This window comes from Miniopterus schreibersii (genome assembly GCF_964146895.1).
Source record: "Miniopterus schreibersii genome assembly, chromosome: 20".
Lineage (NCBI taxonomy): Eukaryota > Metazoa > Chordata > Mammalia > Chiroptera > Miniopteridae > Miniopterus > Miniopterus schreibersii.
The window spans coordinates 27,821,963-27,843,245 of record NC_138122.1 but is presented as its reverse complement, the minus strand read 5'-3'; the positions used below and the strand labels follow the sequence as shown (position 1 = coordinate 27,843,245).

General features: G+C 62.0%; 1 protein-coding gene across 6 annotated transcripts in view; it reads right to left on the bottom strand.

The window, feature by feature from the left end:
* Positions 1–15,590, bottom strand: part of FBRSL1 (fibrosin like 1) — a 41,154-nt gene extending 25,564 nt beyond the window's left edge. For 5 of the 6 annotated variants that reach the window (XM_081123003.1, XM_081122999.1, XM_081123001.1 and 2 more), the window contains exons 1-3: positions 15,223–15,586; positions 7,812–8,009; positions 1,775–1,879 (exon numbers count right to left, since the gene is read on the bottom strand). In XM_081123003.1, coding sequence (XP_080979129.1) covers positions 1,775–1,879; positions 7,812–8,009; positions 15,223–15,501 — 582 coding nt within the window. In that variant the 5' untranslated portion in view covers positions 15,502–15,586. Of the gene's footprint in view, positions 1–1,774; positions 1,880–4,484; positions 7,009–7,811; positions 8,010–15,222 lie in introns of those variants that run through there. The other variant, XM_081123004.1, reaches the window with a different exon arrangement.
* Positions 15,591–21,283: the final 5,693 nt, after the last annotated feature.

Genomic DNA, 21,283 nt, shown 5'->3' with positions numbered 1-21,283 from the left:
ACCCCAAGACAAGCCCAGAGACCACTTCCAGGGCCTTGGCGGGAACTACGGGATGGGGGTCAGGACTGAGGCCACAGAGAGGACACAGCCAAGCATCACAGACCCCAAGGACCTGCCTCCAGACCTTCGCCCAGAGACCCAGATGTGGCCCAGCCATCACCCCAAAAAGGAGGCGGGGAAAGCCCCCACGTCCCTCAGGGATGAGTTCACCCCTCAGCCAGGTCTCAACCCCCGCCCCAAGAGGGTCCCATGTTCCAGACACGGTTCTGCCTACATGTGGTTCTGTCCACACGTGGTCCTACCTACAGGTGGCCAACCCTCCCAAGGTGATGTGTCTTAGGGGACCCCCCTCTGTGCCCCAGCTGGCCCACCCCTTGCCACCCACCAGCCTCCCAGGGACTGTGAGGGGAGAGCTTAGGGAAGGCTTTTTGGAGGAAGGCTTTTTGGACAGGTAACCCCAGGACCTCGGCTGTCAGGTGAGCTGTGGCCTTGGGAGGTCCGGAGGGTGCATGACAGGCTTGATGGACTTGCCTCTGCCTCAAGTGACGGTTTGGGTTCAATGGGAGGAAGCAGTTGGGAGGCGGGTCTCACCCATGCCTCACAGGGAGGGCGCCTCACAAGCCCACCATGGCTGACCCCCAAAGCACAGCCTGGTGGGATGGGGTGCAGGAGCGGACAGAGAGAGAATGGCAGACAGGACATGGTGACTGGGGGCACCCACAGACAGACCAGGTAAAGAGCACAGTGGTAGGAACTGAGGTCCACTCCCTTCCACACAGGGACCCCTGTCCAGCCTCAGCTGCAGCTATGGAACCTGCCCTCCCTACGCAGACCCTTGCCAGGCAGGTCTCACTCAGCTCCGGGGAGTCCCCATTGGGCAGAGTTCACCCTGGCGGCCCCCAGCCTGGGAGGCCCTGCTAACAGGGGTGGTGAATGGGGTGCCATGGCTGCCCGATCTCGCACCCTCACGCCCGGCCCTGCTGTGCTCAGAATCCTCTCTGTTCTTCCAGGCCGACAATTAGAGGAGTTGGAACTAGGGCGGCCCTGCGGCCCCAGACAATTACCGGCCTATTTTCCCATCTTGTGGCAACAAGACCCAGCCGGGCAATCAGGCCTCCTGGGCCTCAGCCTTGCCCCCCAGGCCTCTATTTAAGTGATAATGAGGACAACTCCTACAATTCCGTCTCTGCTGGGTAGCCATTCCCATTGGCTGGGGGTCCAGAAGACAAAGGCCTCCTCTAGGGCCCCCCACCGGCCTCCCTCCCGTTTTCCCTCCCCCAGAGACCCCTCCCCTCCCCACTCCTAGCCCTCCCTGCATCTGCTCCATCCCCTTACTCCAAGCTCGGACCTGAAAGCCCCAGTGGTGAGGGTCATGCAGTCCCCCATCCCTGGTCCCAGGCCCCTCCCACTTCCAGGAACCTTAGCTCAGGGACCGGTCTTCCGGGACACCGAAGCCGTGTCCCCAGACTCAGGCCACCTCAGCATCCAGGCTGAGGCTAGTGGACACCCCTGCTCCCCACCATGTCCATTACCCTCCTGAGCTGACAGGCCGGTCCCATGCTTGACGCAAGCCCCAGGACATTCTGCTCCCTGCCCCAGCCTCCCTCCAATCCTGCCCCCCACAGCCTCCATCAGCTCCTGCCAGCTCGAACCTGGGTCATCTAAATCCCTCCAAGCACAGAGCCCTGATTAGTGAAAAGCTGTTTAATGGACAGCTGGCGGTGTCTGCGGAAGGCCTGCCCCAGGCTCAATGAGAGGCGTCTGGAGTACTCACATCACTGAGCTGGTCCCGGGAGGTGCTCCGCCGGGAGCTGGTGGCTTCGCGGAAGCCGTCGTCCTCAATGTTGCGGTCACCCCCTCTGGACACTGCAACCTTCATCTGGGGACAGAAGAGATGGCTCAGCAAGCACAGGCCTGAGCCCTCTGCATGCCGCCCGCTGCGGGGAAGGGAGAGGGTGCAGCCGGGGTCAGGCCCCCAGCTCCACCCGAAGGGGCTGAACCTGGGGAGGAGGCGGGGAGGGGGGCAAGTTGCTGTGCCATGTACAGCCCAGACAGGAAGGAGACACCAGGAGAGTACGCGGCTCAAGGGGACAAATCTGCAGCTAGCTCTGTGCCCCCCTCCAGCCCCTGGATGACTTTAAGTCTCCCCAGGGGGCCGCCACACCCCTTCACTACACCAGGCTGCCAAGACCAGCTGGTGGCTTCTCCCCCTCCCTTCAGACCTCCCCACAATCCCAGGCTGGCATCAGGGCTGCAGGGCTGGGTATGGATGGCCACGGGCTGTGTGACCCAGGGCCATCACTCAACCTCTCTGTGCCTCAGCCCTGTCGCTTGCAGCCCTCCACAGGGCAGCTCCACGGGGCAGCTCTTTGCTCCTCACACAAAAGCCCCACTGGACACTGCCCACTTCACAGGAGCACAGGCCCATGGAGTTCCAGTGGCCATGAGGGGAGTGGCCCAGAATCCTGCTCAAATTTTCCTTTTTACTTGGAAGTAACATCTAATCTCACGAAACTATGGGGAATCGACGCCATCCCAGTCCCAGGCCCTCCCCCTCCCACGCCCAGGAAACCATGTCAACCTTGCTGAGTCCTAGTCCCACGACCTCCCGCCTCCCTCCTGGCCTTCCCCTCCGTCCCACAGCTGTCTTCTACCACAGGGGTGTCCGGGCACCCGCTGACGCCACGCCTTCCCCGCAGGTCGGACCAGCATGCAGCCCAGCACCCTGTGAGGCGACCCCTGTCCCACACGCTACCAACGTCCCCACAGGACAGCAGGGTGTGGGGACACTGCAGGGGGTGGAGTGAAGGTCAGCGAGGTGCCAGGATGGCCACCTCGGGTGGGCTGGCCCAGGAGGTGGGAGACACCGTCCAGTAAGGAGGCAGGATCAGTAACAGCGGCAAATGCGGACACAAAGGCACCGCGTGTTCTGACTCAGGCTTCTGCCTCAACAGCCTGAGGCATGGGGAGTTTACCGACATCCCTGTGGTACGGACGATGGAGCACAGGCCCAGAAAGGAGTCGCCTGCCTGAGTCCACGGGGGCAGAAGTGGTGCTGGGGTTTGAGATAGACATGGGGAGGGTGTGTAGAATCCCAGATCTGCACCATGGGACTGACCCACTGTCATGGCCGATGTGGGCACACCTCAGGCTGGAGAAGCCACACACCAGGGCCACGTGGTGAGGACGGCATGCAGGGGGCAGCAGGGGACCGCAGGGGGACCCCGGGGAGTCCACTGCCAGCCCTGAGCTGCAGTCCAGGCGTGAGGCAGGGCTAGGGGAAGGAGCTGTTCACATTCATATGACCCAGACTTCAACTTGGCTACTCAGCACCCAGCACGGTTCTCACACTTTATTTAAATCCCCAAAACCCTGCGGGAGGAACGTCATGACCCCAACGTGCAGATGACAAAACCGAGGAGCCACCCAAGGTCACATGGCCAGCCCGTGGCACAGCTGGTTCCAAGGACAGATGGAACCTTCTGGAAGGACTCCACCAGCCCATCTAGCAACTGTCTTGTGCTGAGAAAACCCCAAACACGGCCAGCAAGCTGACAGGGCAGACAGGCGTAGGAGCGTGGACGGGCCAAGGCCCAGTGTGCCCAGAACTCTCCCATTGCCTCTCTGCGCCCAGCCAGACTCAAGGCTCCAGGGCTGGTGGGGGGTGCAGATGAGAAACGGGGCGATCAGCACCCAACCACTCAGGACATGGGGAGGGCCTGGAGGTGGACAGAGGGTGCGGGACCTGAACCACAGGCAAGTCAGCCAGAGGACAGAGGGCAGGATGCGGAGAGGCCCGGCCACAGAGGGCCTCCTGGGGCATGCCCAGGACTCAGGCCTTGACCCTGACTGAGGGTGGAGGGAACCTTCCAGAACAAATGGGCTCCTTTGAGGAGCCTCGCAGCGAGAGACGAGCCCAGGGGCGGGAAAACAGGAGGCCGGGAGGCTGCTGTTTCCCGGGAAGGGGCAAGGGCACAAGTTCCAGAACTGCACCCCCTGGGTGAGTCCTGGCTCAGCCGCTTGTCCTCTTGTCCTGGGTGAGTTACTGAGCATCTCGTTTCTGCTTCAGCACCCTCACCCAAGAACTGCAGGCGCAGGGCCTAGGACGGCGGGGAGGCTGAGCACCAGTGACCACACAGGGAACAGCAGAGGCCCAGGGCCCACCCACCCCAGGCTCTTGGCAGGGCAGCCAAGGCTCAGAAAGGCAGGGGCTGCAGCATCCATGCCCTTGGTTCACCCCTGGGAAGGCACCCAGGCAGGCGGGTGCGCTGGGACCGGGCAGAGGTTCTTATACTGCCCACAGGTCAGGAGGGTCCAGGGCAGGACAGGAGGCCGGTTCCTGAGGCAGTGATGGCGAGCTAGAGGCCCCACGCACGCATCTCGCCCCCCCCCCCCCCCCGGGTCAGAAGTAACAAATCCAGGTGCACAGAAAATCACTGGTCGGCATGCACTCTCACGTTAAATCACAAACGCTGATGCTGTTGTAAAAATAATGGCACGGCACTTTTATTTTCTTTAATCAGAAAAATAAGCCCCAAGTTCCTGGAAGACCCTGGGTGAGGACCAGGGTGTCAGGCTCAGGACGGACCCCATGCCCGGCTGGTCAGGACCCCACAGGGCCAGTGAGGGCCAGGGCCCCCAAAAGCAATCAGGGAGGGGAAGGCCTAGAGACCGGGCACCTCTGAGACAGGGCCAGCACTAGAAGTGGTCATCATAGCAGGGACACTGGGTACACACAGAGCTGAGCGGAGCCTGGCCAGACACCCCAAGTAGCAATGAAACAGCTGCAGCCCCTTTCCAGGCCTCTGGAGTCCAGTCAAAACTGGGTGAACTCCCGCCTCATGCCCAGGACCCCAGCACTGGTGTGGGCCCGCCCTGTGCCCAGGGTCTGGGGCAAGGATGGGCAAGAGGCAGAAAAGCTCTGTAGTGTGAGGTCTGTCCCAACAGGGGACGTGGGGTGGGGTGGGGGTGCAACAACTAGAAAGCTGCAGAGTCCGAGGACGTTCCAAGCACAGTCCAGGCCCTACAGATTCTTGGTGGAGCTGGGGGAGGGAGAAGGGAAGGGGACTGACCCACTTCAGTGACTGCCTACTGGGGTGGAAGCAGAGTCCTGGGGGAGACTTTCCTCACCACCGGGCAGCTTCTACTCAACCACAGTTGGCCCTGAGAGCCCCTGGCCCAGCCCAAGTCACAGGACCCTGGAGGTGGAGGGAAGGCAAGTGGGACCTGAGGCCCGGCTCCAGCTGTGCCCACACTCTGCCTGGGGGTGAAGAATGCACACTGACCAGAACGGGAGAAGCCCGAGGAGGTGAGGCCTGCAGCTCACACAGTCACACACAACCACGCACGCACGCACACACACTCTCGCACACCTGGGGAGCGTGCATGGAGACTCCAACGTAGGACATGTGGCACTTTAGAGGCACAGAGAAACAGGGGGACCCCCAGCAGCCCCTCTCCCAGGGGCTTGAGCGTCACAAAGCACAAAGCGGGCACAGGGGAGCAGAGCGGGCACGGGGAGAGGCAGGAGACACTGAGGTCCTCTCCTCTATTCCTGGTGCAGGCAGGCCTTGGGCTGGTGGCAGCCCTGCCTGGGGCTCCTGCCTCTGCTGAGCCTGTTTTCCAACCGCACACAGCCCGGTCTGTCTGGAGAAGACCAGTCTGGCAACACAGCTCAGGCCGCAGGTGAGGCAGCCCTGGCCCTGCCCAGCGAAGCCACAGGTGGGGTGGTCTGGAAAAAGGGCATCAGGCTCCTGGGCTCACATACGGAGCCTGGCGGGCCACCGAGGGGGTGGAGGGTCGAGTCCGTCGTGACCTCAGGGGCCAGCGGGGACGGCCCAGAGCCAGGAGTGAGAGCTGGGGCTGGTGGCCCTGAACCAGGTCCAGCAGGGACCGCCGCCGAGGCTGCAGAGACCCCAGGAGTGGCCGGCGAGGTGGGGCAGGCTCTCCCAGAAGTGAAGGACGCTTAGGGATGGGGAGCAGAGGCTGGGGCTTGCAGGATGGGCTTGGGCCCAGAAGTGACTGTGGGGCCTGACAGGGCTGTTTGGGGTGCAGCAGAGGCCGCTTTCGTCGGCAGTTCTGTTCTGGGCCCAGGAGTGGCCGCTTGGGTGGGTGAGGCTGTTCTGAGCCCAGGAGTGGCTGCTTCTGTTGGCTCGGCTGTCTGGGGCCCAGCAGTGAAGATTTGGGGGGGCTGCGCTTCTCTGGGGCCTCAACTAATTGCTGCGGTTGACGGAGGCCCAGCAATGACCGCCGGGGGTGACTAGGCTGACCCAGGAGGGACCTTCGGGGCTGGCACGGGGTTAGGAGCGCCTGCCGGGGACAGCAGCACTGGCCTGAGAGCGAGCTGCTGGGCCGGCGGCGGGGACGCAGCATGAGGAGTGACTGCGGGGGGTGGCAGTGCGGGCAGTGGGCCAGCAGGGACTGAAGGGGCCCACAACGCTGTCCTGAGGATGTCCTGCTGGGCTGGCTGTGAGGACATGGGGCCACGCACGGCCACGTGGGCCAGCAGCAGCGGTGCCAGAGGGCCAGCAGGGACCGCAGGGGGCGACAGAGGTGGCAAGGGACCGGGAGGGAGCATAGGGGACAGCAGAGGTGGCAGGGGGCTGGGGGAGAACGCAGGGGCCGGCAGCGCTGCCTGGGACCTAGGAGTGACCGTGGCCTGTAGGGCTGAGGCAGGAGTGACCGCCGGGGCCGGCTGCGCTGATCTGGGGCTGGAAGCAGCCGCTGGGGCCGAGAGGGCTGACCTGGGCCCAGAAGTGACCGCCGGGGCCGGCAGGGCTGACCTGGGCCCAGAAGTGACGGCTGAGGCCGGCTGCGCTGACCCAGGAGTGGCTGCTGGGTCTGGCAGGGCTGCCCAGGGTCCGGGAGAGCCTGGCTGGGCTGGCAGCGCTGACACGGGGCTGGGAGTGACCCCTGGGGCTGGCTGGGCTGGAGCTGCTGCGGGCGCTGGGCCGGGCCGGTCTGGTCCCAGGGGTTGGCTGGGAGCGGCCCCCCTTCTGGGGAGCACACCTGCATGGAAGAAAGAGCACGTGTCCACCTGGGCCAGTGTGCCTGCAGACCCCCCGTCCAGCCCGGCCCAGGCATGCGGCCCCGCACCAGCAGCCCCGTCCCCAGGTGAGTTGAGTGGAGTGTGAAACACCAAGAACCCCTCGGGAAAGAAGGCGCAAACCCGCGAGTCCCAGCAGAGGGAGCAGTCGCCGTGCTGAGTCACACCTGGGACAGAGCCCCACACTCACTCTGGGAGAAAGCCCTGGCCGGCTCCGCCCACCCCAGCTGGGTCCCCATGACGAGTACAGCCCCTCCCACTAAGGGCCACGCAGCAGCTGTAAGCCCCAGGGCAGCAGGCGGGCTGCTCCTCACCCTAGATCACCAGCCACAAGTGCCCCCCAGACACACTGCGCCTCAGTAAGTTGAGCAGACGGAGAGCACCCAGCAACGAGCCTGGTCCCGCGGTACAGACACACTGGACACCCCGTGGTTGGCGGAGCCTGACGGTCGCGATGGGGAGACGGGGCCAGCCTACCAGTGTGCACCCTCAGGCCTGCTGAGCACCCCCCGCCCTCCAACTGCTTCAGCCTCACTCTGGCTGTGACCCACCTGGGCTGCTCTCCTGCCTCTGCCCAGAACACAGGCTCACAGTGGGCACTACTGGCCCAGCCCACGTGTGCCCCACCCTCGACTCCCGACAATGACAGAACACTTTGCCAGGCAGCTGCTAATGGGTGGTGTCCAGGTGCTGGTGTGGCCCAAGGGCGCCCGGGGAAAGGGGCACAGCGCCCATGGTGCTGAGTGGGGTGGGGCCCAGCACTCACCTGCTTGGCGGGCTGCAGAGGGACCTTCTTTGCCCGGTCACAGGTGGGCTCGAGGTCCTGCTCGGGGCTGCCCACCTCCAGCGGCCGGCCATTCTCACTCGGCTCTGCAGACGGGCAGGTTTCTGACTCTCGGGGCTTCTTGACAAGGCGACGTTCCCATTTTTCCTTCCGCTCGTGTGGCTTCAGGGCCATGTCCTTCTGTGGGTGAGGAGGGCAAAGCCAGTCAATTAGCAGGGACACCACACCCTGGAGTCCAGGACCCCCAGCCAGCCTGTGCGCCACCTGCTCCCACAATCACCAAAGGGGACAGAAGCTGGTGTGAGGAGACCCTGAAGGGATGCCCAGGCAGGGCCGCAGAGCCCAGGGTCACGTCTACCCAGAGATCTACCTCTGCAGCCCACGTGGGTCATGCACACCCGCGGGCACACCTGACCGACAGGCAGACAGCACCACGCAGACCCCCAGCACCCACATCTGAATGCAGAGCGACCCTATGTGGCAAGCAATGCAGAGCATAGCGGTGTGTGACCCCTGGTGGCCTGAGGCAATGGCCCTGCCGTGGAGCCTCCACACCCTGGACACTCCCAGACAGCTAGGTGGACACCCGCTGCCCTGAAACCACTGATTGGGTTTTTCTGTAGCAGTTTAATGTTTTAGTTTCCTTAAACGTTAACATTATATAGCACCAACAAAATATCTAACTGCACTCCAGTAAACCAACTATGAGGATAACACTGACAACACAACCTCCATATCCCCTCGCTAGAACCATGGCTGCTGGCTGCCCTGTGGCTAGTGCCCTGCAGGCCGAAGCACGGTCCCACCCTCTGGCCAGGTGGGCACCCCACCACTCTTGGAATCACCCTGAGATCTCTGCCCCAGCACCTGGGCCCCACCCCTTCACTTCCTGCCCTTTGTGGGAAGGAGGCCCTATGGGATGAATGTCCCCCCTGGACAAAGCCAGGCCTGGAGTCCCCTCCTTTTAGGGGCCAGAAGGCTGTGGGTGGCCAAGGCCACCTGCCTCCCGGAAACTCCTGGACTGGAGGCCTAGAAGCCCTCACCCACTCAAGGTTCAGTCAACAACTCTCGTTTCAGGAGCTCAAGCCAAACCCCACCTGTGCCAGTCCACCTGCAGCCCTCACCTACCCCACCTGACAGGTGGGACTCCCTCCAGCACATCTGTCCCAAGGCCTTGGCAGAGCTATTCCCTCCACCCTGGCTGGCTCACTCCCCTAACCTGCAAGTTTGGGCCCAAACTTCCCACAGCAGCCCCCATGCCCTGCTCCACCTTCAGAGATCTGACCCCCACGGCACAGAGTACCCTGCAGGGGCTCCCTCCCTGTGGTTCTCTCCCCAGGAGGGAGCACCCTCCCACCTCTCCCCCCCAACACCTGGCCCCAGGACTCAATCCCTCTACATCCAGACAGCACATGTCCCCTGCTCCCCTCTGTTCCTGAACGGCTGCCGCTCAGCTGTCACACGCAGAGGGGACGAGAGGCACACGTCTGCCCTACCTACCATGGAACCACCAGAGAGGCTGTCATAGCACTGTCCTGGGATCAGGGACAAAGAAAGAAGCCACAGGACCAGCACAGAGAAGGGCTGAGGAAACCTCATCCCAGAGGAGGCATGAGGCTGCTGGGCTGCGTGGGGAGGAACCAGGCATTGGCCAGGCCTCAGGTGCTTCACTGGCCTCCTCCGTGCCAACCCCCCACGGCTATCACGACAGCCTCCTTTCCAGGTACTAACCCGTACAATCACCCGTCTGCCTCCCTGCCTGGAGCGAGCCCCTCAGTGGCTCTGGGCCTGGCATTCAGCGCTCAATAAATGCTCAGTGAGACCAGCCGGTGTGGCTCAGTGGTTGTGCATCAACCTATGAATCAGGAGATCACAGTTTGATTCCCAGTCAGGGCACATGCCCAGGTTAAGGGCTCAATCCCTAGTAGGGGACGTGCAGGAGGCAGCCGATCAATGACTCGCTCATCATTGATGTTTCTGTCTCTCTCTCTCCCTCTCCCCTCCTCTCTGAAGTCAATAAAAACATTTTTTTTAATTAAAAAGAAAAGAAATGCTCAGTGAGTTGTGGAGGGAAGGACAGTATGCTCTGCTGCCAGTGGTCCCTTCCTGAGGCCCACACACCACACATGAGCAAGGCCGGCCTCAGGGCCACCAATGGATAGGCCCCAATGTGAGAGAGGCAACAGGAGACCACCTCCAGCAACAGTCTGGGGAGGGACTGCCAACGGCCACCCGCCAGCTCACAAGCAGGCAGGCCTCCTGGTGCTCCATCCTGGGTGGGCCTCCTCAGTGGCTTCTCTGCTGACCCTCCTTCCAGCCAGCTGGTCCCACAGTTTCCTTTCTCGCCCCCTGCCTCCCCACTGAGAACGGAGGCGAATAGGGTCCTTAACTGGGCACTAACAAGTGAGGCTGGACCCAGGAGCTCCATCCCAGTGTGGAGAGGAGCTGACAGCTCCCCTGCCGCCCCGACGGCATAGGCAGAGTTGTGGCACGACCAGCCAACATGAGACAACTGTACTTAGGGACATGATGCCCAAATCCCAGCCAGGGCACCAGCCAAGCAACTGAAGCAAGACAGCACCCAGGGCTGGCAGGGCTGGTCTGAAGCCCAGAGACAGCCTGAGGTCACCCCGCTGGTGATGCAGGCGGGACAGAGTCCACATGAAAAGATTCACCCAAGTTGAGGGGAAGTGGGAGAGGCTCACCAGAGGGGACAGGGACCACAAGACACAAAAGGAGGTGGGCGGGAACAACACACAGTCCGGGCAGATGCCTAGGTAGCCACCTGGGAAACTGCCGGAACCTATCAGGGAGTACCACAAACTGCCCGGGTACAAATGACGTGGGGCAGCAACCAATCAGGAAACGGGAACACAAGGTAGGACAGGTCAGCCAAACGCACAGACCTTGGGCAGGAACGGCTCTGGCCCCACCTCAGAAGGGCGACCACCTCCCCACTTACCAAAACCCTAAAAGAATGGCACGTGTCACACACATATCCAGGTCTAGGAGTTTCTCTCAGAAAATAAGCACACACACAAGACTCTGGGTGGGGAGAGACATCCGTGAGCAAACCGACACCACCAGAGTCCTCGCAGGGGACAGAGGACGAGAGCCAAGAGGATGGGCTGGGAGGGGCTGGCAGTGGCCTGGACACAGGGATTACAAACTCCCTGCCAGGGGAGGGGGCAGTCTGACCCCAGCTTGTGGGAGACGAGAGGGTAAGTCAACCCTGACATTTGGGGGAAGAACCTTCTGGGTGGAGGTCAGAGTGGACAGCAGAGGCTGGAAGTGGCCCACATGTGTGTCCAAGGGTCTTCGAGAGGCAGGTGTGGCTGGAGCTGCAGGTGCCACAGGAGGGACGGGAGAGGTAGGCACAGAGGGGCCAGAGGAAGAGCAGTTTCTGAACTGGAAGCTCAGAGCTAGAGGGGCAGGGGCAAGGCCAGTGCAGTGGGGACAGCAGGGATGACTACCCCATCCTGCTGCAGCTGGTGCAGGACACGAATGGAGGAAGTGAGGCCCTTCCAGGAGCTCCAGGGAGGGGCTTGGCCAAGTGTGGCTGACCAGCAAGGTGTGAGCCTGCCCTGTGCCCCAGCCAGGCCACAGACGCCAGCCAAGGTGGGGCCCACGGGGTCTGCAAGGGCTAGATGGGTCAGGACCAGGTGTACAACAGGGGACACGGTGGAAGACAGAAATGGGGGGCATGGGACCCACAAAGGTCTACCAGGGTTTACACACACACCCTGGGAGGGCCCCACACACATATTCACACACACACATGCATATGCTGTGGACGCGACTCCAACAAATTCAGAGCAGGGGCAGAAGGAAGGTGGACTGCTCCTGCCATGAGAAACCCCACTCACCATGACCCTCAGCCTCCCTGGCACTATCCCCCAGGCAACCACAGCCTCTGGGCACTGAGCAGAGGGAAGGACATGGGGAGACAGATGGCTATGCCACCCTCCTTGCCATCAGGTGATGGGGCAGTGTGCGGCAGACAGACAGGGAAACTGAGGCCCAGAGGTCACCCAGCCACAGCGAAGCAGAGCAGGGGGATGGGGTGACAGAGCTCAGGAGACAGTCCCTGACCACATGCATGGGGTGAAAGACACCCAGGGGTGGGGACAAGCCAGCCAGCCAGCAACACTGGGCCACAGAGGCTCTGCCACCTGCCACAGCCTCAGGGCACCACACCCTGTGATCATTTGCTCTGCAGCCCCACCACCCAGGATGAAAGTGTGGAGACTGTGGGAGACACAACAGGCCCCTTCCAGCCCGTACAGCCAAGGGCCCTGCAGACCCAAGTGCAGAGCTCAGAGGGGCAGCTCTTCCCAGTGCTCAGGCAGCAGGCCCAGGCAGCGCGGGCACCTGCTGTCGCATCCGCAGACTGCATCCAGGACCCTCCATTCCACCCAGCTCAGATTCCTCCCAGAATGGAGAACCTCACCCGAGCATCGCCTCAGTTTCATCTACAGAGTGGGAGAGCAGGACAGAGCCCTCAGGACAGCACCCTCCAGGCCGGCACTGTTACACTGCTCCCGGGATGCGCACCTTCCCCACACACGGCACTGGCCCACGAAACAGGAGAGTGATATGCAGGGACCCCAGCCCAGGCTCCCACCTCACACTTAGCAAAACTGCTGCTGCCCCAGAGTGGCAGACACCCACATGGGCCACAGGGGCCATGCCATGGCTTTGCTTTCACCCTCTGGCAGGGTGCCCCTTGGAAGGAGCAGCCCACCAGAGCTGTGGGCCCTCAGCGGGCTGGGGGAGCAGGGCTGACCCCGTCTCATGACTGCCAATGGTCTCAGCCCCGTCCCTGTCAGAGGAGTGGGCGAGGCACATGATCCCCAGATCAAGACCCCACAGGCAGGACTGACAGTGTAGGCTTCCACACACTGGCTGGTGGGGCCGAATCCCAGCTCCCCACACTCCCAGCCCTGTGTCCCCAGAGCCTCAGACACACCCTGAGTCAGGCCACACCTGGGGGGGCCCCTCCTCAGCCGACAACTGCCTGCTGGGCCTGCAGTATTGAACAAAAGTGGCTATGGTCCTCCCAGCCACCCCAGAGGCAGGTACAGGTGTCCCCCTTAGGGACAGATACAGGTGCAGGCAGCTTTGGGGACAAGTACCTGTCTTGCGCATGGGGGTAGGGGTGAGTGTCCAGGACACAGAGGGGTAGGGAGCAGAGGGAAGAGAGACAGGGAATTGGTTGGGGCTGCAGGGGTATGGGGCCTGCGTCCTCAAGACAAAGGTAAGGAGAACTCTAGGGAAATTGACACTCCTCCTGAGCAGGTCTGACATTTGGTATGTCCCACGTGGACAGAGCTCTGAGCCGGGGCAGGCTGGGGCCTTGACTCATCGCCTTGGGCCTCAGTGTACCCATCTGTGCAGGGGAACAAGAAGGCACAGAGCAGTAACTGCTAGAGTACACATTCATTGCACACCAGCCACCACTATGAATGTCTAGGGGGAAAACCACTAACACTTTAGCAAGAAATGAGACTGAACCAGAGTGCCAATCGAGAAGTTATGACTCGTGCAGAAACCCTGTACTTTCCAAGGTGGGTGGACCCCTCCCTGGCTCCGAAGGGCACAGAAAAGCATATGGAGTGGTTGGGGGTGACATAGAGCTGAGCAGAGAGCAGGCTCGTCTCACTGTGACCCGGCCCGGGCTGCTGGAAGCCCACAGAAGTCCCCTGAACCCAAGGCTGCACTTTCAGTGCCCCAGGTGCAGGAGGAGTACAGCCATACAGGCATCACATGGACCCGACAGGCTCGTATCACAGGGGCATACTGGTTGACCTTTGGACCAATCTTCCTAAACCTCGTTTTCTCCTCTCACTCGTCCACTCGGTGACTCCACAGATGTCCATGGGGCACTGGGACCCCACAGGGGACACATAAGACAGGGAGGTGCCTGTTCACATCTAGCTCACAGGTACTGGCAGGGACAGTCGCAAAACAGAGTAGTGAGCGGGTCAGAAGCTAGCTTCAGAGAGAGGTGGCTGACTGGAAGGAGAATATGTGAAATAACACAGGGGGGAAGGGAAGGATGCCCGTCGCCTCAGATGGTCACCAGGAGAGCCTCTCCAGGGACACTTGTGCAGAGGCCTGAAGGTGCCAGACTACGACTCTGACAGAGAGAACAGCACCAGGTATGGAGATCAAGGCAAAAGCCAAAAGGGGAATGACATGCTGGTGGGAGACCATGTCGGGTGGGAGAGGCCGGCTGGAAAGAGGATGGTGTAACCACTCTCAGAGGCTGCAGGGAAGGACCTGACTTGTACGAAGGCAGAAAACGAAGCCCTGGGGCCACCTGTTCCCAGTACAGAGCCAGACATTGCCACCACACCACACCAAAACCTCTTAGCCAGGGACCTGTTGACCCAGGAGCCATCTCAGGCCCCACAGATGTGCAAGACAGAGGATCCCAGGGCTGTGTGCTTGCCACCAGCTCTGACAGGAGTGCCCCACCTCTGTGCATCCCCTGCTCAGACAGAAAGCAGCAAACCTGTCCCTGAGTGACCTCTGCCTGGCTGCCAGCACCTGACCCTGAGCTCTCCACAGACCTGGCAGGCCCCAAGGAGAGGGCTCACTGCAGGGATCTGTAGTGCAGGGACCTCCCCTACTGGGGGACCACAGGCCACTGGTCCGTAAGCCCCAGGAAACGACAGGGAGCTATTAAACTGAATGATCCCTAGGATCCCAAGCCCAGCAGATGCTGGTCCCTCAAAATAAGTGCTGAATGGGGCCCCTGAGGGTGGGGGTGCTAGCTGGTGGAGACTCCCAGGGCTGGGCCAGCATTTCTGCCCAGGCCAGTCCCAGGAGAGGGCAGCTGCCCACACACCCCACTCGCCACCTCTCTGACAGTACGCATTCTCCTCTCCACGCACTTGGACTCAGGCGAGCAGGGCAATATTTGCTCAGCAAATGTTGTCCGTGATAAGTCAGGCAGACAAGGAATATTTGTTGCCATCCTCCTGACCACGCAGCGAGCAGCGGTCACCCAGAGAGATCTGAGATAGGACCCTCCCTCTCTCCGTCTAAACAGAAGCCTCGAGGGGAAGGGAAGGAACAGGAAGAGCCTCCAAGTATCCATTTTATCACCGCCTCCACCAAGTCCCAGCACACGTGAGCCCAATAAAGTGATGCTTTCACGAGGAGAAGGCCACGGGGGAGGGCCGACAGCGCAGAAGGCGGGACCCCCGCCCCGACAGTGTCACTTAGAGGGTTCCCCCAGCAGCTCCGCGCACGGACCCCCCTCTGCACCCCGCGGGCTGCCGGGTCCTCCGGGAGCGCCCGCCCGGCGCGCGGGGAGCCCCGAGGGGCGGCGCGCCGACGCCCCGGCGCTGGGGTTCCCCGGGCCGCCCGCCGGCCGCGCACCCACCTCCAGGGCCTCCAGTGTGCTGAAGCTGGCGATGGCGAAGCCGTCGATGACCTCCTCCTCCTGCGAGCTGGACTCGCGGCGCCGGCGGCGCGGGGGGCGCGCGGCGGCCGCGCGGGGAGGGGGCGCGCGGGGCAGGCCCGCGTTCTCCTTGCCCGGCCCGGGCTCGGGCTCGTCCCCCGACGAGGCGCTCTGGTCCCGGGCGTCGCGGGCCGCCTCCCGGCGCCGGCCGCGGTCCCGCTGCGCGCGCGAGCGCCGGCTCTGGCGGACCTTGGCCTCCATGGCGCGCGGTGACCTTGCGGCCGCGCCGTCGGGCTGCCGCTGCCGCTGCCGCTGCGCTACGCGTGGGCGCCGGGCGCGGTGCGGGCGGCGCGGGCTCGGGCCCTGGGCGGCGGCGGGCGGCGGGCCGGGCCGGGCATGCCGCGCGGGCGCCTTCAGCTCCGGGCCCCGAGCGGCCTGGGCGCCCCGGCGCGGGCGGCCGCGCGCATCGGCGGGGCGGGCGGCGCTCAGCGGCTGCAGGCCGCCGCCCCGGGGGCGCGCCCCATGCGCCGGGCGGCGGGCGGCGGGCGGCGGGCGGCGGCGGCGGGCGGGGCGCGGGCCGGGTGAGGCGCCCGGGATGGCGAGGCGGCGACGGCAGCGGCGAGGAGCAGAGCGGATAACAACTGACGTACTTCCGCCCGGCGGCCGGCGCCAGAGGAAGTGGGCGCCTGGCGGAACCCGCGCGAGCCCCGCCCACCGCCCAGGCCACGCCCAGGCCACGCCCCTCCCGGCCACGCCCCCTAAAGCCCCGCCCCCGGGGTCTCAGGGTCTCCAGGTCGCGGGCTGCGCCACCCGGAGGGGCGAGGGCGGGATGCCCGCCTCTCCCCGCGTGCGGGTCGCGGGGCACCTGGGCCTCATTCTGGAGGAAACTTTGAACTTTTTTTTTTGTTTTTTTGTTAATATATCTTTATTGATTTCAGAGAGAAGGAAGGAGAGGGAGGGAGAGAGAGAAACATCAATGATGATTGTCATTGATCGAGCCCGCAACCCGGGCCTGTGCCCTGACCGGGAATCGAACCCGATCGCCTGGATCCCAGGTGGACGCTCAGCCGCGAGCCCCGCCGGGCTGGAGGAAACTTTAAGCGAGAGCGCCTGGGCCGGGAAGTGGGCCCTCTCCAGCCAAACCGGACCCGTGGCGGGGGTCCCGCTCACCGTCACCCCGAGCTGGGGTCGGAGCGGGGAGTGAAGGGTGGGATGTCCTCGTACCCACGCCTGATGGGGGCTGTGGATGGGGTCCCCGCTGCCATCCCCGCTCCTGATACTGGGGTGGGGTGGGGTCTTACTGGGCGCGTCCTTCCGGACCCTAGAAACGCCGCCCACCTGCGTGGGGCTGTGGAGTCTGGGTGAGGGTCCCCGCTTCAGTGCCCCGCCCCTCTGTCCAGGCTGCCTCCCCCTTGCCCCTGCCCTTCCCCGCAGGCGCCCCCTGCAGGCCGGGCGCTGCCCCTGCCGCTGCCCCTCCAAGGCCTGCGTGCCCCCTGCCCCCTGCCCCTGCTCAGGCAGCCCCGCGTTCAGGCTTGAGGCGGGGCGTCCCACAGACAGCACATGCGCTTCCCTTTCGCAGGACCTGGTTCCCAGGTGTTTAAGGTCCAGCAGCGGTCCCAAGGCCAGAGCCCCCCCCCCCAGGGCTCCCTGGGACCGCCTTGCCCTTCCACGTGGGAGGCCCCACGGGTGAGGCCCTGGGCTGCCTGGTTTGCACAGAAACAGCAGTTTGGGCTGCAGGGGCTGCTCCCTCAGTCCTGGGCCCCCCAACTTGCCCCCTCCTGGGCCCTGCCACCTCATCCCATCCAAGAGGACCCATCCTTCCCAGTCCTGTACCTGAGAAGGGAGCACACGCATGGACACTGCCCACTCCAGCGGGCCTTGGAGGTGCGGGCCCATCACCCTATGGCCTGAAGCCCAGATCTCACCTGGTCCCACCCCAGAGCCAGGCCCTCACCTGCTCACTACCTGCAGCCTAGGCCCTCACCTGGCCTGGCTCAGGGAGCTCTAAGAGGCACTATGGTAATTAGTCTTTTCCAAGACCGCAGTCAGCCCCCTCCTCTGCCTCTTGGCTCCTCTGTACAGCTGGGAGCAAAGTTAATTGACATGAAATTGTATGCAAAATTCAATTTGTTCTCACAGACCTGATTCAGCCCTGTAAATCAGCAGAGCCAGCTGCTCCTTTGGGGCTCAAACACACTCTCTGCTTGTAATCTGGCTAACAGGCCAGCCCCTGATGCCACATCTGGGAACCAGCTGTTTGTTCCACCCTGGCAAGAGACTGGCTGGTTCCCACCTTCCCAGTATCCAGGTGATTGCACCTTAGTGTATTTGGGATACTTGGCCGTCTTCCCTGGATGCAGTCTTGGTGGGAGGGAGGCAGCTCACTGAGGTGCCCCTCCTCCCCTAGCCAAGGAATGGGCAGGTATATTGGCTCCGGCAACAATAATGCTGTGTAATGAGCAGCCCCCAGAGTCCCTGTGACAACACCACATTTTTTCTCTTGGTGATGGGCCGCAGGGTGACTGAGGGGCCCTGTTTCAGGCTGTGCGTCAGGTTTGGATCTGTTCCAAGGGTCTCTCAGGGACCCAGGCCACCTGGGGCATGCTCTTTATAAAACCCCACAGACACAAGGCCAGCCTCTGCTTCAGGCCTCGCATTATCTGCTCACATCCTGCCAGAAGCAAGGACCGAAGTTGATGCCTCCCACTCCAGCCGGGTGGGGGTGGCAAAGTCACGTGGCAGGGGCCAATGTGTGTGGTCCTGCTCTAAAGAGGAAGTAGGGATTGGGGACTATATTCCCATTTGTCACAGCAGGTGTCCCAGGCTATACCAATCTGATGGCCTGTTCCTGGAATTAGTCTTTTTTTTTTTCTCAATAAGATGTTTTCTTTTAAATTGATTTGAGAGAGACAGAGAGAGAGAGAGGAAGGGAGAGAGAGAGAAAGAGAGAAGCATTGATTTTTTTCTGCTCCACTTAGTGATGCACTCAGTGGGTGCTTCTTGTATGTGCCCTGACCTGGGTCAAGCCTGCAATTGTGGTGTATCGGAATGATGCTCCCACCAACTGAGCTGCACCGGCCACATTTATAACTCTCAGGACCCGCACGGAAGCCGTTTTCTGGTCCTTCAGAGGTCACACGAGGTCTCAAGTCTCAGGTTAATTCGGGCCAACGTTATTACCAAGCACCCTGTGCTGGGCTCTCTGTGGGAGACATGACACCATCCCTGCTTAAGGCACAGTCTCTATTTCAAAGATTCCGAACCTGATCTGAGTGAATTCTGCTGCGAGCTCACCTGTTTGGCAGGTGGATGGTCACGGGTCAAGGCATTTGAGACCTCCATACGGCCTCTCCCCTGCCACAGTCCCCACCGTGCCCTACCCCCTTCCACCCATGGGCTTCACTCATCTGTCACCTGCCTATCTCCACAGGTACCTGTGGCACCTGGGTTTCCTTATGTACCTATTCTTGTTACCCTTTAGGACTCGTTACGGATATTTCCAGAGAATTCCCCAAACGATGACTTAGCCTGGCCTGAGCTGACCTTTCGAGATTCAGGCTGAACATGGTCATTCCAGATGCAGGCTGTGGAGCCTTCATGCTGGAGGTGGGTGCCCCCTGGAGGTGCGCACAACCTGTGTGGTATGCCTAGCGACCAAGGTCTGGAGGGGACGGAGAGGCGGGCCAGCTCTGGGACCTGGCACCGCGGCTGTGAGCAAGCTCCAGCCCCCCAGGGCCAGGTGGTCCTCTCCCAGCTACCTCACTTACCATCTGCCCTCAGGCGCAATGGAGGCTCATGGGAATGATGGGGGCCCTTCCTGACTCGAAAGACCTAAACCCAACCCCACGGATGTAGGTGTGGCTGACACGCCCAGGTCTCCCTGGCTGTGAACTCAGGTGGTCGCCTTTGCTGAACATTTGTGCAGCCCGGGAGCTGGTCTCAGGTTACCTGCTGTAGCTGAACCAACCTGGGGAGGGAGATGGGCACCCACTGGCTAGGCAGATCTGGCTCACATTTTGGCCAGGTTTGGCCAAGGTAAGGGTGGGGCCCCTGAGAGAGTACTCACAGGGGGCAGGTGCTCCACAAAACAAGCTGAGGTGCTGCCAGCATTAGGGAGAGGGAGGTGGGCAGGCAGAAAGATCCCCTCTCCTCCCCAAGGGACTGCTGGGGGCCCCTACAGGTTGGGGTGGAGGCCTCGAGCCGTCTGCCCCTCCCAGGGAAGGCTTCTGGCTTTTCTACTGAGGCTGCCGGCAGCAGGTCCCCTGTCGCGTGTGACCTCTGAGCTCTGGGCCAGCAGCCCAGCTGGGGGGCCCCTGGGGAGCGGGTGGATAGGCTGCCAGGCGGCCCACGCGCTTCAGGCTTTTCCATGGCAACAGCTGGGCCAGCGGCTGGCTCAGCAGCCACTTCAGGAGCCTCTCAAGGAGGCGAGGCCGAGCCCTGCATCCTGAGAAGGAAGGAGCCAGGCTTGGAGAGGGAGATGTATTGCTCGTGCAGTTATGACCCTGCCAGGAGGAGTCACTGATGCCCGGGGTTCTCCCAGGACTGAGGTTTTGTGGGTGAATGACCATAAACGCTGTTCATGCAGCAGTCTTGGCCTCAGTTTCCACATCTGTGGAACAGGAATACTCGTGCCCATGCCGTTGGTTTGTTGGAAATCACAGGTTTAAATGAGACGGAATCAGTCCGGCACCCTCCGACCGGGCACTTTGAAAAAGAGACACAGGCGCCAAGAGACCTGCCTCCGGAGAAATGTTAGGAGGTGATCTTCAGGCAGATGGGGAGTAACTTAGGTCAGAGACTCGGGTCTAGAGAAAGGAAGAGTTTAGAGGAGGGATAAAGGACGACAGAATAAAATCTTTTGCTTGGCTGATGGAACAGATAAGTTTCTCCAAAATGATACAATATCCGGAGACATAGCTTACGGATAAGTGAAGAGCCCGGCACTGTTGCAGGCGCCCAGGGGTTAGTCAATTCCTGGTAAGGTGCCGGCCCTGGCCCTGGCCCTGGCCCTGGCCCTGCCCCTGTGGCGTTAGTGAAGGTGGACTTGGGTCAGTGCTGAACGTGAGCCGCAACCTCTCGGGTGACCCTGAGAAAGTTTCACAAGGAGTACAATTGATACACTGGAAAGGGACAGGGGTACGTTTGGGGCGTGGGGACAATACAGGTGGAACAGTGCTTGGAGCCGGTGCAGGAGGGAGCCTGGTCGGTGGCCGATGCCGTCACTCACTCATCCACCCACCCACCCGTCCATCCATCAGGCAAGTGTTGACTGTGGGCCTGACACACAGCAGCTTCCGGGCTCGGAGGAAGGAAGTGACCCGAACCTCTATTCCTAAGAAGGCCCAGAAGGACACATTGGAGGGAAATATAGGGCCTCCTGCTAAGGCCTCATAAGGACAGGGACACTGGGAGCCTTTGTAGGGTGTCATGACGGGGGTCAGGCAGGGCTGGGGTGCAGACCCCCAGGAGCTCACAGGCCTCAGCATCCTGGGGTCTGGGAGCGGGAGGTTGGGGTGGGAAGTGTTGGGGCCCTGGCCTCTCCTTGGGCAGGGCAGTGCCCTCCACACAGGCAGCATGGCCCCGGTGGCCTGGGTTCTGCTGGCCGGTTCGCCCTAGAGCCCTAGACAGGCCGAGTCTAGCTGCCCTTCAAACTGTACATTTTCCTCATTTGTTCAGATTTAATTAAGTGGGGTGGGAAGAGACAGGTTTTCTTTTTCTAACATTTCCTTTTTTGGCCAATATTTTATTATAAAAACTTTTCAAACACATGGGGAAGATGGAATAATGTACCAGTGCAGGCCGTGTCCCCACCACGCAGGCCCCCCCCCCACATACGCACACTGACCATCTGCTTTCCATCCGGTTCCCAACAGCTGGCGTCTGGGTAGTCAGCTGGGGCGGCGGGACAGATGACTACAAACTGGGGAGCAGCAGCCTGTTCCTGCCCTTCCACTCCCTGCCGACATCCTGGGCGTCCCTGGGCCTGTGGCCGCCTGGCTCGCCTCTGCTTCCACAGTCCCGTCACCCCTTCTGTGTGTTGTGT